The sequence below is a fragment of the Pecten maximus genome, chromosome 18 (genome assembly GCF_902652985.1).
Source record: "Pecten maximus chromosome 18, xPecMax1.1, whole genome shotgun sequence".
NCBI lineage: Eukaryota > Metazoa > Mollusca > Bivalvia > Pectinida > Pectinidae > Pecten > Pecten maximus.
Genome location: NC_047032.1, coordinates 16,590,760 through 16,610,662, shown reverse-complemented (window position 1 = coordinate 16,610,662; position 19,903 = coordinate 16,590,760). Strand labels below are relative to the sequence as shown.

At 36.3% G+C, this 19,903-nt stretch overlaps 2 protein-coding genes across 2 annotated transcripts; one reads left to right on the top strand and one right to left on the bottom strand.

Moving 5' to 3' along the window:
• The first annotated feature begins 17 nt into the window (after nt 1–17).
• LOC117317026 (beta-1,4-N-acetylgalactosaminyltransferase bre-4-like) lies at nt 18–9,977 on the top strand. The gene is made up of 7 exons (XM_033871809.1): nt 18–425; nt 2,464–2,696; nt 3,169–3,359; nt 3,531–3,653; nt 7,036–7,131; nt 8,416–8,560; nt 9,222–9,977. The coding sequence occupies exons 1-7, from the start codon at nt 44–46 to the stop codon at nt 9,375–9,377; spliced, it is 1,326 nt and encodes a 441-aa protein (XP_033727700.1). The 5' UTR covers nt 18–43; the 3' UTR covers nt 9,378–9,977.
• A 1,741-nt stretch (nt 9,978–11,718) lies between these two features.
• Nucleotides 11,719–19,024, bottom strand: LOC117316563 (the record flags this gene model as incomplete). Its single annotated transcript, XM_033871208.1, has 4 exons — nt 11,719–12,368; nt 16,837–17,030; nt 17,959–18,046; nt 18,532–19,024. Coding segments are annotated over 4 exons (1,050 nt in total), but the record flags the coding sequence as incomplete, so codon positions are not given.
• Between the last annotated feature and the right edge of the window lie 879 nt (nt 19,025–19,903).

Genomic DNA, 19,903 nt, shown 5'->3' with positions numbered 1-19,903 from the left:
AGAACGTGAGAAGGTTATATAGCAGAAACTAGTACTGAACAACATGGACAAAATCTGGATTTTCAGATATTTTACGTTGTTATTTTCAAGTACAGGGATCTACGTTGTAGGCCTATTTCTAATGTCGTTAGCCTTACACCAAGTGGCGATGTCTTTTATTATAACCAATAAGGTGGGTCTCGATAGACAACGGTATGTTGCCGAGTTGTCTGGAAAACATTTCATGGAAGCGATGCGTCATAACAATGTTAGCAACACCACTGTCGGTGAACTTGTGGTTACGACAACGTTCGACGGACAGTATTCTACAGAAGTATCATCTGACGACGACGGACAGTATTCTACAGAAGTATCATCTGACGATGTAAGCCAAAGCATTGCTGATCGTGGGCAGGCTATATGCGTACAAAAAACGTCTAATTTTCGTAAGTGGAACTGATTTAAAAAATACACATGATCACTTTCTGTTTTGTTAAATCATACTTCTGTTATAGATATTTTAAAACAAATAATTGATTTGGACTATTTGGTGTATTTTGATGTTTGATTCTAATTAACTTAAAAATACTTAAAATGGTAGAAATATATTGTGACCTGGACATCTTTATTTAGCCTAGGAAACTTTCAACCTTTCACAAAAAATACCTTTCTATTCTTTAAAATTCAACCCTGACAATATGTGAAATTATTACAATATTAGCCAAAACGGCAACAGTTCAGTTTAATGGTAACGGAAATTTTCCCCGTAGACAGTATAGACGTCCACTATATCCGCCGTAGACTCCAACATCTATACGACATTATTATCGATATTTCTACGTTCTAAGAGAATCAACCCTATTCCGGATTATCCTTGATTTCATTATTAGAATATTATCTTACGTTACAGAAATACAAGCATTTTGTTTCTCAATTTTTTTAAACTTAAGTTTATGAAAATCAATTGTATTATCTTAGAACAAAATAATTCTGTCTTGTGTACGTTACAATCAAAATAAAAAAATATATACATGCATTAAAAAATCAAAAAATCAAATTAAGAGGCCCATGAGCTTTATCGGTCACCTTATTTCTAAAGTATACTAACAAAGATTCGACATGTATCACCCATGTGAGATTGAAATTAGATCAGATTTTTTATCCCAGCATTCTAATTGACTAATGTCATGACCCTATGCGTCTTGTCTATTGTGAAGACCTTTTGATATGTTATCGCATTTGAACCCTTTTGACCTCGAAAGTAGGTCAAGGTCATTCATTTGTATTTGGTTACCATTCATTCCAGCAAGACATTTGCCTAATATCATCATTAGTGGCCCTTTAAATGTTTAGTAAGAAGTTGCTTAATTAACGTTTTGAACAGTCGTCAAGGTCATTCATTTAAAAAAAAATATGGAAGTGCTCATCATCCCAGCATGCTACTGGTCCAATAACATAGCCACAGTACTCTTGATTATAACACATTCGACCCCTGTAATCTTGAAAGTAGGTCAAGATCACTGATTAAAAAATGGTAGCCATTCATCCCAGCATGCTACATGCCCAATATTGGGGCCCAGTTGTTCATAAGGTAATTAGGCTAATCACCTTTTGAACAACTCAGTCCTGGTGACTGGCTATCATTCTTATTGAGAAGACGCCGTTAAAAGATTTTAACACATTTGACCCTAGCCCGAGTTTCCTCTGACCCCGCGACACCATGTCTGGTGTACAGGGCCCCTACATCCTACACCAGACATGTTGTCACTGGCCAGAGAAAACTCGGGCTAATTTGACCCCTGACTTCGAGAGTATGTCAAATCCCTTCATCACAGCATGCTACTAACCCAATACCATGACCCCGAGTCTCTTGGTAATTAATAAGAAGTCAAACTGTAAACTGGTTATGACACACAATGCCGGACTATGGGGCGCCGTATTACTATTTACCATTTGGTGATATCACCTATTCAAATAGGTGATATCACTTAAGAACTTTTTTAAGTGATATCACCTATTCCAATTGGTGATATCACCTATTCGAATGAGTGATATCAACTATTCGAATAAATGCTATCACCTATTCGTTTCATTATGATATCACCAATTCGAATAGGTGATATCACTTATTTGAAAAATGAATTGGTGATATCACCTATTCGAATAGGTGATATCACTGATTGAATAGGTAATATCACCAAATGGGAATGAATAGTAAAACGGCGCCCCATAGCCGGACACCATCGTAACATCTCGGGGAAATTTCCGGCAACACTCGAAGTGTTGCCGGAAATTTCCCCGAGATGTTGCGATTGCGCCGGACAAAGGCGATCGCAAAATGTCGCTTAATGACGGTATGAAACACAAACAAAACATAAATAAATTTCTCTATAAGGCCTCCGGCATATCATCACATAGTCACAATTTAGTCAAATTAACGCTTTATACAATATAATATAAAGGTTCACATGATAATCGTTTTAGATGGCAGAGAAGCTGTAGATTTCAAATATCATCAATGGAGTTATCTAGAAAACGCCTTCAATGATACATTACGAGGCGGACATTGGAGACCCCGGGGATGTAAGGCCCAGTTCCGGATTGCAATCATTATTCCTTACCAAGATAGGGATCGCCATCTAAAGTTATTCATATCGAACGTCATACCCAAACTACAACGACAAATGGTGGATTACACTATATTTGTGGTGGAACAGGTAAGTGGCCATTTCATCAGTAATCAATATTTATGTAAGGCTTCTAGTTCCTTCAATCAAGGGAGGACCAACTCAAGATTAAGAATGTGCGTTTCGGAATGGTTAGTTTATTTATTTATCTATTTTTGTTTTTACTTAGATGCCGTCAGTTCTTGTAGAAGAACTCGAATGGAAGTCTTGTAGTTGTTTTTAAACGAGGCTGTGGCATCATTGGTCATTGACATTTTAAGACGTTTCAAAATTGATAAAGTTCAGTAGGTTTTTAATTGAAATTGTTCACTTTGATAGCTGTTGTCAATATACGGGAAAGTGGCTTTTCTAAAAAAAATCTAAAAAAAGAACAATAAATAAATAAAGATAAATGAAAGAAAAGAAAATAAGGATAATAATAAAACAAAAACAATAAACAGAACAAAAACAAGCAAACAGCATTGATACAATTTCTTAATTTATTTATGAACCATTTTCACAGGCACCAGGAAACCATTTTAACCGCGGAATGATGCGTAACATAGGATTCGTTGAAGCCAGTAGGAAACAGAAGTTTGACTGTTACATATTTAACGACGTTGACACCATTATTGAGGATGACAGAAACATGTTTATTTGTGACGCACATCATGTACGTCACATTGGATCTCTGGTGGACGTGTTTAATTACACGTAAGTCCAAAAGAAGTATAAAATTAAATGAATAAGAAAGAAACAAAGTAACAACAAAACACGGTGATAAAATGTTTTAATTATTTTTATTGAAGACCTTTTAGATTTACGCATTAAGATTTCAATAAATATAAAAAAAAATATAATTTTCATTTAAAAACTATTTTACAGACTTTTGTACAAAAAGCTAATTGGAGGAATTCTGAGCGTGACCTACGAACAGTTTGTGAAAGCGAATGGTTATTCTAACTCCATATACGTCTGGGGAGGCGAGGACGACGACTTATTCGACAGGTAATTTACATTTACTTGTGAATCTTTTGTAAAATCCTTTGAGATTGCAGGTGGTTGATACTGCTGGTGGACTTGAGTGTGTCCTAGAGCTTTATCGTAACCTGCTGGTCACGTTTTAATTAATTGAGATACTGACAGGGTCCAGAATATACATGTACCTAACGTTCTTTTGAAATCCAATATTGAAAATCATAAAAAAATATTGAATGTTCCAATCCAGTTTATGATAATGTTCACCGCAGGGGCTTGACACAAATCCCAAACCCACGGTCCATATATATGTTTAATGGGGCGAAGCACCAACATACTTTATAACAATAGGAAAGTATTGTTTCAAGGAAAATATAACATTATTCATTTCCTGTCAAACTACCTTAAACATTTATTTGGCATAAATTGGTTATTTATACGTAGTTAATTTTCGTCGTTTTGAAACGTGTATGAATAGTTATAGTGGTATCTTCAAAACACAATCAATATTTTCTTTTAATTAAAAAAAAAAAATGCAAATAAAGAAAACTGGTAACATTAGCTGTCAAAATAAACTAATTCACCTATATCATACAGTACTGTAAATTACTTATATTTCGCGTAGAGTTTATTTTCGCGTTAGTACGCGAGGAGAGTCAATCGCGAATTCAAATCCTTAGTGATTATTTTTGCAAAAATAACACTTTAGGATGGCGGATAAGTTATCAGTTACAGATATAGAGGTTTTGTAGAGTCCATGTTTCTAATAGCTCATCATTTGCGAATTAAAAGTAATTTCTAGATCAGCGTTCGCGAAATCATGTTATAGGATTGATCAGGCTATATATATGGGAAGCTGAAACAATGAGCCTTTGTTTTAGAATAATATTTACACAACAGAATATACATTTACATGGAAACAAAAGAAATCATTATATGACACATTAGTGGTATAAAACGATGTTCTTTGCCCACCATCATCAGATAGTGGGCTACGTCACATTCTTTTAAAAATCTACTCGACATTAAACAAGTAATAAACTTTGACATGGAACAAATGAATCTTTGGTAAAAAAAAAATGGCTAATGAATTTCAATCCTACTAAAACCGAAATACTCTTGATTTCTAACACAACTATACCTTCTAACCCACAATTTCTTTTCGATAATAAACCAATCCCTCTTGTTAACAGTCACAAACATCTAAGTGTAGTTATGAATAGCAGGGGTACATGGAATTCCCACATTGAAGACATTTTAAATAAAACTACTCAATATATAGGAACTTTAACAAAATCAAAATACATCTTAAATAGGAAAAACTTTTCGAGTGTGCCTCCGAAGTATGGGATAACTGTAACGCCACTTTAACAAATAAACTTGAGCATATGCAGTATGAAGCATGTCGAATGATTACCGGTTTACCTATATTGACTAAGAAAGAATATATCTACAGGGAACATAGATGGCAGTCACTAGCAGACAGAAGAAGAAATAGAAAATTGTGTATGTTTTATAATATTTGTAACGATAACTCTCCTTATTTAAAGTCCCTACTCCCACCCACAGTGTCTAATCATACTAATTATAATCTTAGAAACAGAGATTATTTCCACTTTATAGATTACAAGTCACAAAATCATCTTTTATACCAAGTACATCAAATTCCTAGAATAACCTAGCAACAGAAGCTAAATCATCACAATACATCAGACATTTAAAAAACCTTTCTATCTCGCCAAGATACCATTCCAATTCAAATTAAAAGAATTCTCGAATACGGGCAAAGAAAAGTCAATATAATACATTGTCAATTACGTAATCGTTGTAGTCCTCTAAAATATTATCTTCATAAAGCCCATCTTTCAGCAAACTCTACCTTCGAATTCACCTTTGTGAAAACTCCTCTCATTTCTTACTACACTGTAAAAAATATTATCGAGTCAGAAGCATAATGCTTCAATCCCTTAACTGGTACAAATAAATCACCGTGGAACATCTTCTTTTCGGGGACGCAAATCTCGATACTAACCATAATACAAATGTATTCTTATTTGCAGGTCTGTACAAATGTTTATATCAGGTTCGAAAAGATTTAACATTTAATATGAGTTTGTCCAATCAAATACCCAGGTAGCTAATTCTCCTTCCTTTCTTTTCTCTTTCTCTTCCTACCACTCACCTCCTATCCAATCTAAACCCTTCCTTCCAACACCAACTGTGTATTAGTACCATTAAAATGTATCATTTATCGTATATATACATGTATCTGTAAATTCCATGTCGTATTGACGGTGTACCTAGTTTCACTGGTCTTGTCGGCGAAGGTAGCCAAGGATATGTATTGGAAGTGAGACCAAAGAAGGATTACGAGTGAACATGGAGAACGATATTGAGCACAGAATGTGACGAACATTAGAAAGCAGAAGGACTTGTGTATAAGAAAAGCAGTCTACCTACGTCGACAAGACCATATCACTGTAAACGTTGAAATTTACGCGAGGGGGAAATTTACGCTAATTACACGGATCCCTTTTGATCGCGAAAATTTCCCCCACGTGTATTATTTTGATATTAATTTGAGAAAGCTCGAACTACGAACGAAGGTGGGTCAATCGCAAAAAATACCCCCGCGCATATAGTTTATAAATCGAAATCGCGAAATTAAACCCCCGCGAAAATAACTACTTTTACAGTAACCACATGCATGTTCTTCATCTTACAAAACTCCACATTCTGTTTTCGTTGGTGTTCCTGATCTGTTCTGCCCCTTTCTATCTTTATTCCCGTCTTCGTTAAAATACAATATAAGTTAAAATAATCTGTTGCGTGACGAATTTTGTATATATTCCCTTGTTACGGAAAGGACGTAAGTAAGTTGTACAACTTTTGTCCAATCCATTTGCTTTTATCTGCAATAAAATTGATTTAAACTATAGTGGGCTACGTCTCCGGTCTGTCGAACTTCGACCGCCCGTAAACAATCGTTGTTATCAATATTTCATGAAAAGTTCTGGAAGGATATTTTTTCAAATTTCGCATGTAAGTTTGCCTATGTACCTTGTGTCCATTTGATTTTGGGGCTTTAACAAGAAAACCTCATGGATGAAAGTCGGTGATCTTGGATTTTGTCAGGTGATGTTTGTTATCGCTATTTCTCGGACAGTTCCTCTTACACATTCCTTGGAGGCATAAAGCTGTTTTGTTGCCAAATGCTTAAGAAGAAAAGAACAAAGCAGGGGAAATAAGAGAAAAGATCAATCATACTTAGGACCAGTAAATATCAATGCTGGGCGCCAGGATCACTCTGGAATCTCTTGCTTAGTTATCTTCACAGCCTACTGCATCAAATCAGTAATGTTGAAATCTATATACAGGTACAGCTCTAGTTGGAATATTTTTTATTTTACAGATTTCGTAAATATGGTTACAAAGTGTCTCGACCTCCAGCCGAGGTAGGACATATAACGACCCTCATCCACAAACGGAATTATGACAATCAAGTAAGGTAAGGATCATCTACGGGGACGACATGGACTAGAGTGGTGTTTATTGGGTAGATATACACAGGGGCTTGGCACAACTTCCTAACCCCACGGTCCGTATACATATGTGTTTGTGTCATTCGGACTATGGGGTTTGGAATATGTGTTCTCTGTGTTACCCTTTTTTACTCGGTAGGATTAGTCACCTTAACCAGGGATAGGAGGGAAGGGGGTCATGAAATGAGTGTCTGAAAGGGACATGAAATGTGTATCGGAGGGGGGGGGGGGAATTCAGTTTCTGAGAAGGAGGGGTTATAAAGTGTATTGGAATAAAGAGGAAGAAGGTTTTAAGTATGTTTTAGAAGGGAGGGAGAAGAAGGCATGAAGTGTGTGTTGGTGTTTGAGAGGGAGGGAGAAGAAGGCATGAAGTGTGTGTTGGTGTGTTTGAGAGGGAGAGAGAAGAAGGCATGAAGTGTGTGTTGGTGTTTGAGAGGGAAGGAGAAGAAGGCATGAAGTGTGTGTTGGTGTGTTTGAGAGGAAGGGAGAAGAAGGCATGAAGTGTGTGTTGGTGTGTTTGAGAGGGAGGGAGAAGAAGGCATGAAGTGTGTGTTGGGTGTGTTTGAGAGGGAGGGAGAAGAAGGCATGAAGTGTGTGTTGGGTGTGTTTGAGAGGGAGGGAGAAAAAGGCATGAAGTGTGTGTTGGTGTGTTTGAGAGGGAGAGAGAAGAAGGCATGAAGTGTGTGTTGGTGTTTGAGAGGGAGGGAGAAGAAGGCATGAAGTGTGTGTTGGTGTGTTTGAGAGGAAGGGAGAAGAAGGCATGAAGTGTGTGTTGGTGTGTTTGAGAGGGAGGGAGAAGAAGGCATGAAGTGTGTGTTGGTGTATTTGAGAGGGAGGGAGAAGAAGGCATGAAGTGTGTTTTCGAAGGAATGGGGGAGGGTATGAATTGTGTTTTGTGAAGGAGAGGGAAGAATGCATAAAGTGTGTTTGAGAGAGGGGGTATGAAGTGTGTTTTGGAAGGGAGGGAGAAGAAAGTATGAAGTATGTTTTGGAATGGGGGTGGGTGGAGGTGGGGGAGAATGTATGAATTTTGTTCTAGAAGGGAGGGGGAGACGGTATAAAGTGTGGTGTGTTTGGAAGGGAGGGGGAAGAAGGACTTAAGTATGTTTTGGAATGGGGGGGGGGGGGGGGGGGGGGGATGCATGAAGTGTGTTATACAAGACAAGGGAGGGGACAGAAGAATACAAAACAGTTAAAAGAACATACATGAAAGACACGAAAGGATCTATCTATCTGTTTATTCATTTTAGTGAAGCGATTTTAAAAAAGATCAGGAACCACGATTCCAAAGACGGACTGAATACGCTGGACGATAAATACTCACTGGTTATTAGTGAGGAAAGACAACTGTTTACGTGGCTGTATGTACGTGTTAGCGAAGAACTTGTCCTAAAGGTGAGCAGTTGTATTACATTCACGCTGAACACTATTTATCTGAGAGTACACACCTTGTTTTGTGGTATGGCTTTCATATTCAAACTAATCCTGATATTTTAATATAATATACACAACCCCTGTTAACATCTACCTTTACGGATACACTCTTTTCTCTCAGAAATTATCACGCAACTGCCTTAGCCAAACAAAAATGACGTTACAAACAGCGACGTCATTTTTTACGCCGTGGACTGATAACATTTTTAAGCCAATGAAAATGCTTGTTACAAGCAAAATTAAACTATTGTTCATTAATGTCAATATCATTGTCTGAAAAACCAATAACGATATTTTTACTTTTACGCATATAGAGAATATAGTTAACACTTACATAAATATGTAATAATAGGTAAAACATTAACATATACGTAATTATTCCGACGCTAACTCTCGGTGAATTCCGTCAAAGATTCCGAACTTTGACGGAATAGACCGAGATCTTGCGAATGATTCAAATACCCCCAAATATGTTAATTTCTTGTAATAAAATGTGTTCAAGGTATGTTTACATCCTCTGCTTTCTTAATTTTATATCCGTGTTTTTTCTGACTCGCTTGTTATTTTACCTTTGAAATTTGTTTTTGTCTAAGTCGAAATATTCGATTGTCTTTCATTCCAGAGCCTCGAAAAATTCGAGAGCATCGAACACCACAAAGGAAAAGAATACATAAAAGGAAGTGTTCGGAATAAACCTTGGAACAAAGTCCATTTAAAAGAAAAGACAATTGCACCTTCGCCCTCGCCTTCATCTTTACCACCTTCCCCTATACCGTAGTCTGGCGGTCATTGGGCGCCACAGATGACCTGGAATCTAGCTCCTTGCATTCTTCAGAGGGACCGATTACCTGTCTAATTCTGGTTGGCACCTCCTCAAAGGAGATACGGTCTCTGTACCTGATGCCAAGGGGCTTTCTAAGACATATCCATGACCGGTATTCTTCTTTCTATGTCTGCTGTTTATATCTAAGGTTTCCGTGAGAATGAGAATATTGATATGATTAGAGAGCACATCAATGTTGTCCAACGTTGAACGGATGGCGGTGTTCTTTTCGTTGTAGATCTTCCTTAAGTCTGCAAATGCTGCTAGAGTCTTAACAGATCTGGCGAGTTCTTCAGTTTAAGATCATTCGTCTGAAACGATTGCCCCGGACATTTTGAATCGCCAGTGCTGACTGTCAACTCATAGGTTTCCTGTGCATCTGTCATAATTTCTCTACAAAGACATCTTACGGCAAGTGGAATTACAACAAAACAAAGTATCTCATGCCTCTCCATGACGATATACTACGAATAGTTATGGTTGAAGAGTATGTGAAATATTTAAACGTGCTTCCTAGTCCATGTTTATAAATAAAATGTTAGAGTTAAATTTAAACTATGTTTTGTTTGTACGATAAGAGACAATGCCGACATGTAAATGAGCCAATTATAACTCAAAATCGATAAAACGAGGCAAAATATTAATTAAATATAGATTTCCATGGAGACGTAAATATTAATAAGATATAGATTTCCATGGAGACGTAAATATTAATAAGATATAGATCTCCATGGAGACTTAAATATTAATAAGATATAGATCTCCATGGAGACGTAAATATTAATAAGAAATAGATCTCCATGGAGACGTAAATATTAATAAGATATAGATACCCATGGAGACGTAAATATTAATAAGATATAGATTTCCATGGAGACGTTCCAGGAAGGTTAGCGTCTTTTATTTCATCGACAACACCCACTATGCAAATCAAGGTCAAATCCGGGTTACCTAAAATCTAAAATATTTTCTAAAATATTACGCCTGGAGAGTTTTTCATGATGGAACCAAAGTAACGACAGAATTCTTCTACAGCATTTGGTTTGAATGGCAAGATAATATTAAGTTCCATCGAGCTAGCAGACGGAACATATTTCATCGGGTTCTCTAAGCTTAGAGAGAAATAAGTCCGTTCACTGTAAATATATCGAGTAAACAATATCACTCTTACAAAAAGAGCTGAAATTCTTGATAAGTAAGGAAACCCTTCCGAAGTATAATTCATTTTCAAGATTCAAGATGAAAGTGTAAGCTACCGTGCTTCCAAACTATATCTTTTAGACTATACGTACGGACCTACTTTGTTGATATTGGATTTCTTAAAGCTTCACACGAATTAATTCCTACAAACAACATTTATGTTCCTCTCCGCCACTTTTCTCGGTCTTTGTAACGATATGGATACCTACCACTAAGCTGTATTATAAGAGTGATTTTTATCACCGTATTTGAACTTTCCCTTTCTAGATAACACCTGCCTTCTCAACCTGTGGCATTTACATGACCATTTGATTCGATCCCGATATCCCGATATCCCGATTTCAGCGAGAGATATTTACTATTAAAGAAAGCTTACTTCCGGTCTTCGAGAGAGAGAGAGAGAGAGAGAGAGAGAGAGAGAGATGAGGAGGAGGAGAGGGGGAGGGAGAGGAGGAGGGGGGAGAGAGGGAGAGGGGGAGAAGTCTCTAGAGAGGGAGTAGAGAGGAGGAGATCATGGAGCGTGATGGGATATTGGGGGTGGGGTCGGGGATAATTGGTGGAATTATTAATCATGATATGGGGAAATACATCAATGTATTAGGGTTATATAAGCACCATTAGCTAATATTTTGTCTTGGGAAAGTGTTTTCTTTGTCACGATCTTGGTGATCATTTTTACATTTTGAGAACGTGACCTTACTTAGATATGACCTAGATTTGAAGAACATGTGTCTTCCATGAAATATCGAAATGGCGGTATTGCAGTTGAAAAGGCTGTGCAAAATATTCCGGCGAGAAAACGGACATTACTGTTCGACTGAAAACAAATCAGACTTATCAATATATAATATCTTAAAATGAATTGACTCCAATGTTAAACATAATATTAAGAATAACGCACTCTGTCGTTCGAGACCCTCTGTGTTAAAATTTGAAAACCAGTATACGATTGCACTTATTAAAGTTCGTCACACGAAAATGTTAACATTAACTATGTTAGATGACGTCGGCTTAATGTAAGTGGAATTATATTACTGAAAAACATACCCTTTTATCAATTCTATAACGTGTATTCAGGTAAGACCATCAAACTCAATAAAGTTGCTCCGATTTATTTCTTTAAAATGACTATATTGCAAATCAGATGTATTTCAAACGAACGTGTAATACTTAAACAGGTCATATGACTCAATTTAAACTTCACGTGTCCAGTCACGTGACTTTTTCACCGTGTCTCTATGTATGTGCTATATATACATTACAAAACAAATTGGAAGATTTTGACATCATATATCAAACTGAAAAGCGTAGAGTGATAAAATAACAAATACTTCAGTTCCGTGTGGAAGTATGGGAGATCTGTGAAAACCAGGTTGTTGATCGTCATAATAGATTCCGTAACCACGTCGAGCATTGACGGATAGTACCGGAATCAGTCGAGGTTATACGATTTATCACATTTTAGAAGAAATCACATGACACAACATCTGTCACGTGGTTTTGATGTTCGGCTATTGTCCGCCCTGTTTCCGCTCCACACCCCAATATTACGACACGAAGTCACAATAAATTCGTCCACTTCTACACCGTAAAATATTTCAATTTCCGATAGACTTAGTCTTGAAACATTTAGAGGCATGCTTGACCTCGTAATGGCGTCCGAAACATCCTCTTCTACTTCCGCACAATCGATAGCATCCCCGAGGTAGTTCCGGGTGGCTAACTCTAAGTTCACTGTTGGTAAAGCTGAAAAGAACAATTAAAAAAATAAATACATTTTTATTTTGGAAGATGAAGAAAAAATTACAGTACGCTCAAACACACTTTTAATGAATTGGAAAACAACACAAAACAAAAATTATAATAATAAAGCTTTTTGATGTTGATTGATGGTAGAAGGCAGCCTACTCTGAATACTTTTAAAAATTCCTCTTTTTTAACCACGGACAACGTCATCTTGATGTTCTACTTATAAGCTAGGACACAATTACACTACATTAAACAATGATCTCTATTGTGTCAGATTCTCCTAATTGTGCCCGTAGTTATCCTTGTGAAAATTCCTATCATTTTTTGTTATAATGTCCATTTTATAACAACATAAGAAGTTATATGTTTATTACGACGATATCAACCATTACAGCTTGATGGAAGTGTTGATCCAAGATTAGGAGAAAATAATACTATTTTTTAAACTGTCCAAATATCTATTCGAAAAAGTGATAGATTTTGATATAGTCTTGAAGAGCATGCCCTTACCCTATACCCTATCCTCTAATTCCCTGCCTTTCTATATAACATACCTATCCTACAACTACCTTTTCTGAAATCACAAGCGATGAAAAACAGGCATATTGTTTATTCTTATTTATGTTTCTCTATTAAATATGTTAAAAGATAAGAATATACATTGAAATTGAATTTCTGCTTGACACAAAGAAACGGTACCTAGAAGGAGCACGAGTGTACATTAGAGAAAGCTTACTACGTGTGTATAAGGAATGATCATTTACATGGACAATTTGAACAAAGAAAGTAGCTGGAGTGTGTAGCTTGTATGTGCCAGGCAGATATATGATATATTTCATATTCTATATATCATTAGGCAATATATTGTTATAAATGATAAAGTCCACTTTATGATATCATTGCTATTTCCCTGCATATCCAATCTGTCTCTTCTTTCACGCCACTGATTTCCAATTTCGTTTTATCGTATATAATGTACATAAAATTATGTCTATATTGTTGTCACATTCCCGAAATAAACTGTGGAGGCGAGGGCTTATTTAAGTTGTCATAACTTGCGCCAAACCCTCTTGCTTGTTTTGAAGAAGCAATAAAGTATGTTTAAACAAAACATAGATTTTGTTCACGATTTGTAAACAAATAAAAAAAACATGCAAAACGTTTTATAAATTATATATATCAAAATTAAATCAAAATTAAATAAAACAAAAACGAATATTTAAATGACTTAAATATATCACAGTAAATCGATTTTCTAAGAATAAGAATAATAGTAAAGCATTTCAATATATTACCTATGATTATTGTCGCGAGCACAAGGACTTGGAAGGCATTTCCCACACACGATCCATATATTTAGTTTAAACATATTTTATTGCCATAAATTGACAAAGGGATTAGTCAGCAAGTGTTACCAACTTATAAACGACTTCTCCCAGAATAATAACACAATGATAAACAATAACATAGCCACGTGATGGTATATACAAATAGTCAAAAATGTGATAAAGAAACGAAAATATAATATTTGACATATCAGCAATAATATTTGGGTATAGGAGGGAGAGAGAGGGGGCAGGAGGGGGAGGGGGTAGGTACATATAAAGTTAAATGACTGCAAGGTCGTGGTTCCAATTTTTCCCGACACAGACGGCACAAGTTATTCTAATCGCTATTCGAATCTTTCTGCTTGTACTAAATGTTCATCACATCCTGTACAAAGTTTCATTCTCCTGGGTCTCTCTGTTTCCTTCTACGTATTATATCCGTTTCACATGTGCCGCCCAGATCGGGAAGGATCAGAAACACGACCTATAAATGTTTGGAATGAATTCAATTATGCTTAATCGATTAGAAAAAAAAACATTTTTTTTTATATATTATATGGATAAATGGGTCATTTTGGAATAAGCTGTTTTTGTAATTATAGGAAAATGACATGAAAAGAAGGGGAGAGGGGCGAGTTAGGAAGTGATAGTCGAATCTTCCCGACCTTCTCAAGAAGTTTTGCACAACTTTGGCGATTTTTATATGACACATATAAATGGACCGTGGGTTGGAAATTCGTTCCGAGTCAATGTGGTCACCAAGGATTTATATTTACACTTGCAAAGTTTTGTCACTATATACCAGACCGATTTGTTTACCATTCTTGCATGGAAACATTGACCTTTGAACTTGCGTATGAAAATATGACAGGGTACGGGGACTACTTTCTCCAAGCACATGGCTTTGTTTACATTTACAATTTAAGTTACAAAGCCGTTTGTTAACCATTGTTAAATGTATAAAAATAACATGTTTGACAATATTAAATATGATAATCTATCAAAATGTTTTTGTTATTTATGTTAACATCATAATAAAAAACAGAACTATTTTTTACCGCGGGAAAAAAGTCTCAATTTGTTGTGAAGCGTCACCATTGGCTGTTCTAATAATTGACTCCTCCCACTGTGTCCCGACTTTTATATGTTTTTTTTATTTACAAAGAAAAAATATTGTAATCACAAAGACTTATAGAAACAACATCCGTAAGTGTAAATATAGGGATTGGATTTCACTTTTATGTTATAAAAGCATGGTTAACATAAAAGTGAAATCCAATCCCTATATGGTATTTTATTTAAAACTCTTGAAGGGCTACAAATGATGTTAGATTCTCTGGTAAACAACTCCAAAAATGGAACAGAACCGTAAATATTAAATTTGGAAAGAAAGAAAGAAAGACGTTGCTTTCATTTAAATGGTACTTTTTAATATAGGTCTGAACTAAGAGGTAAGCATTCAACATGTTTTTGTTGCGTTTATCACCCAATGAACGCAATTTTAGGGAGTGTCTTTATAATAGCTGGTGGCTACCTCTTCGCGAATACCATACGGGATGACCGTCGCCTGCTGTCTAGAGCAACTGCACGTGTGCGTACGTATATACTGCTTCTAACATATCAACACCACACATAAAATTACCCTAAAGGTGTTAACTAATTAACATCAACAAATGAGAAAAAATAACAACGTTTAGCATCTTTAAAAGTATTTTGCACAAGAACACAACCAAACCAACACAGGACTTAACGAAATCGCAACACATTCTCATCTCTCAGAGTTACCTCCCTTCGTTTTCAATAGGATGGGGCCGTAAATACTCAATTGACGGAGTTAAAAGTATACAGTGTAGTTATGAAAAGATTTTACACATGTTTAACTACATCTCTTGTATCTTTAAAAACAAAATATTATATACGTGTATGATCAATCAGCGTGTCAAATGATACAAAGATACAACACAGCGTATATATACATATTCAATACAAAAAGGACAATTTCTTTCACAACGGAACACCTTAATACAGAGTTCAGCTTAGGAACATTAACCTGTTGAAAAACTTGTCATCGTCGTTAAAACCGCTTAATAAATCATACTAGCTTAGCGCGGCCATTGTTGCGTGAAGAATTATAACTTGTAATCCTTATTTCAAACTGTTATGGATTAATACGGAGTAAATGACTTCAAAGTTAACAAATCGTGCATTAAGAAGTCAAATCCGATGACTTGGCGCTTTCTTGAATAATCTTATTTTAGTGCCTAAGTATGTCTCAAAACCAGATTTACACAAATGTACCAACATGAATCTCGTGTTTGAGTGACGAAATACTTAAATGATATACAATGTACGAACCTAGAAATTTTTTAATGACATCATATGATTTGAATTGATAATATCTTTATGAAAAAAAAAAGGGAAAAACATCTCTATGTTCAAGAACTTTGAAGACTTTTCTTTATATATTTCTAGCCGATGGACGGTTTGTAGTTTCTCTTTTCATGAAATAAAACGGCACTCTGTTGTTTAACCAAAATAACCATTGTCTCCACAGCTACATTTGTAAATGGTACTTATTTTGATACGAAAGTTTGTAATTTTCAGAATTAATTTCCTGTTCTGAGAACTTCATTAATACAGGTAGATCATTAATGTTCTGAGTTGGATGATTATTGTTCATCTTGCTACACCGGTTTTGAATAAGGGCGACAACTCTCACAAACACCGGTGCTTAATAAGGGCGACAACTCTCACAAACACCGGTGCTTAATAAGGGCGACAACTCTCACAAACACCGGTGCTTAATAAGGGCGACAACTCTCACAAACACCGGTTTTGAATAAGGGCGACAACTCTCACAAACACCGGTGTTTCATAAGGGCGACAACTCTCATATTATATAAGAGCGGTATTTAGAAATGACTCTGGTGTCCCATACAGTCAGGTTTTGGAACTGAGCCGGATCTTTACCAAAGGGACTTGGCATAATATATATGTGTGTGTGTTCCGTGGGTTAGAAATTTGTGTCAAGGCCCTGTGATCTTTCCCAATTTCAGTGGCAATTAACAGATGGGTATTAGGAGAAAACATAAAAGAAAAAAGTAAATGTCTAGTAGAGTAATAAATATGATCTTAACCTCTCTGGTTGAGTAGGAACTGGTAGGCGGGTATGACGGACTGTGGGTCTAGTAGATGTAGTTTGACAAAAAGGGCGTTCATCTCTCGATTATACTCCTCTTCCGAAGCTTGACCTCGCACAATTTTATATTGCCACATCGCTGTCCATCGAGGTTCCATGATGTATGAAAGCAGTTTCTCCGCCCAAACATGGCTGAAACAAAATAGCGGATGAACTGTCAATTCACATTCAACAGCGGATGTGATGTTTTCAAAGTATCAGGCGGGAGTTTGCTAGATCGCACGATGCAGTCTAAGACAAGAATTGACACAAAAGAGGAAAGGAAATGACAAATATTGTAGAAAGTATTGACAATGTTATTTACAAGTACTCGGTCTTTGTATCCGAATATGGTTTCATATTAACTCATTTGAATACGGACACGGTTCATAACATATGCATTTATTGTGAAATTCAATATTTAAAACTATGTATTTTATGGAATTATGGGGCTATCCAGATTTTGACATTGATATTTTAAAAATGTCCTCCGCCGTCTCCTTGGCAACAACATGTAAGGGACTCAGCACCACTACCGAGCCCTTCACATACGAAACTGCTGTATGATACAATCTTATTATTAAAGCAAGAGAAAAGGACCCGGGGACATTCGCTCAGCCTTAAAAATCAAGAAGTAGACTGGACATGAGGAAATACTTGTTCACTCAAAGAATTGTGGACAGATGGAGATATTACCCTGAAATGTAGTTCAAGCCCCAATTTAATCAGTTCCGAAAACCATCTGGACAAATTGTGGAGAAACCTCACAACATAAAACACTAATAATCTTTGTTTGAATATTATATGGACAGCGATCTGAACATAGATGCAAGTTATGCCTGCGTTCAGAATATACTAAGTTATACTAAGTTACTAAGTTATTATTTTGGTTTTTACTGTGTCTTACTCTAAATGATTAGACACTGTATATGCAGGTTCGCAACGTACTGTGCGCCACCTATAATCAAGGGACGTCACTCTCAACGAATTTCTACCGATGTCTCCCATTTTCTACGCCGTTATACTTTATACTACTCAGTGATTTTCAAGAATAAAAACAGTATAGTTTTCTCTTTCTTACCCTCTGTCTTCGATGAAGTCCCTCAGACAAATTCCTAGGACGTCGTTCCTGAGTTCATCCGGATACAGTAGTGTGTAGAGGCAGAACCCTGATAAAATATTTAATAGAAATATATGTTGGAAAATGGCTGATGACTCTTGAATTTACATCAAGTTGAATATGATGGTATAGATTAGACTAAGATTACGAGAATTCTAGATGGTTAACATTTTATGCTTTCGATCACAGTCTTTAAAATTGAACTCAAGAGATCTTTATTCGCCATACTAAAACTGGAATAACCCGAAAGCTCCCGAACAGAGCCTACCAAAAATATATTAGAAGCTCTGTATGAATGTGTTCATATAGTTACGATAAGACTTTAGATCAAATTAATTAAGTCAGCATGTTCACCGTAAATCCATAAAAAAAATTATGCAAGGTGATAAATCATTGAAATGTGTCCAGCTAACTAGATTTAATATATGTGTGCTGTTTGGGTCGTATAGCAATTCGAAACGTGTTAAGGGGAAGTAATCCATGACATCCGATATTCTACGAACTGAACAACAACAACAACAACAACAACCGTACCTATTTTCTTCCACTGTATGCTGTTATATAGTTCTTCTAGAACGTCCGCTAAGCCGCGCTTGTCGATCATAGAGTGAAACTTGTGATCGTCCTTGTTATTGGAAATAGCCTGTGCTACAAGAGCGGTTCCGAGTTTGTCTACCGGAAATCCTCGGGTGTCAAAGTTTTCTAATCGTGGATCACTTTTCTCATGAGGAAAGAAAATGTCATGTACGTGCTTTTCCATTTTGACTTTATTTAGGAGTAGCGCTCGCGCAGCCTCTGATACTACGTCATTTCCTGTTACGTCAAAGGGAGACAATGCTTGTAAAGTTTCCACTGACAGCCGATCTCCTGGTTTACTGGGTCTCGCAAGCAGACTGAAACTGCTGGTTCTTCGGATTGTCCCGGAGCCTTTGTTTCTCTTAGAGACATTCCGAAGGGAGGATGTACGTCTGACGGTGCCCCCTACCGCCAAGACCGCCGGGTTCCTCGCCGCCACTTTGATTGAGGATTATTTACCGGCAATCTGCAAAGATATAAAAAAAAAAAAAGAGCATCGAATCAATTTTGTAATGTCGATGACATTTACTTACATTTAACATTTCTTCTTTATTCTGATGATTTTATGAAATGAACATAGTCGGTTTCTAAATTAAGTTACATTTCCCGATTTTTTTTTTTTTTTTTTTTTGCTGTTTTTTTCGGCATAGCCGTATAATATTCTTTTGGTCCCGGATATGACGTGACAGGTGGCGTTACTGGTAAAGATTAAGTATGTGATTGGTCAATGTAGCGGTAAGAGAAATTAAAAATCTAACGGTTAGTCTAAAGTTAAAGTGCTTTCTACAATAGAACAGTAATGATTTTGTAGTGTTTATCTTTTTCGTGTAGAATAGTAAAAGGTTCCCTTCATCACCACAACTACGAAATGGGTCAGTAACAAACAGAAAATGTGTATATATTAACAAATGATTCATTGGTATAGCACGTTGTACCTAGCGTGTTCTGCGATCAATCAAATGCCTTCGTGATTCAGAACCCGCATCACATGTAAATACCAAATGTTGGTATCAAAATAAGTATCGGCTATCGGCGATTATCATTTTGAGTTCATTATGGTTACATATCTAAACGATACACACTGTTTTGTATATATATTGTAAAAATTTACATCTCTCCCTTATGTAACTAAATAAATTAGCGTATACGCAATGGAAAAGGTTCGGCGGATTAATAAGCGCGGAATCGGTAACATAATTATGACGTCGTCTATTTTTAACGTTACCGGAACGTCAACAAGACGGCGCCATTTTGATCGGACTGATCAACGCAATTTTAGCGTTTTCTTCTGTTACCCGATGATCTCAAAAAGCTAATGTCAAGTGAGTGT

Excerpts from the sequence above, each read along its gene's own strand:
- LOC117317026 (XM_033871809.1), top strand. The coding sequence starts at position 44 with ATGGACAAAATCTGGATTTTCAGATATTTTACGTTGTTATTTTCAAGT. Across the intron at positions 426-2,463 it reads ACAAAAAACGTCTAATTTTC|ATGGCAGAGAAGCTGTAGAT; the intron begins GTAAGTGGAACT and ends TAATCGTTTTAG. Across the intron at positions 8,561-9,221 it reads GCGAAGAACTTGTCCTAAAG|AGCCTCGAAAAATTCGAGAG; the intron begins GTGAGCAGTTGT and ends CTTTCATTCCAG.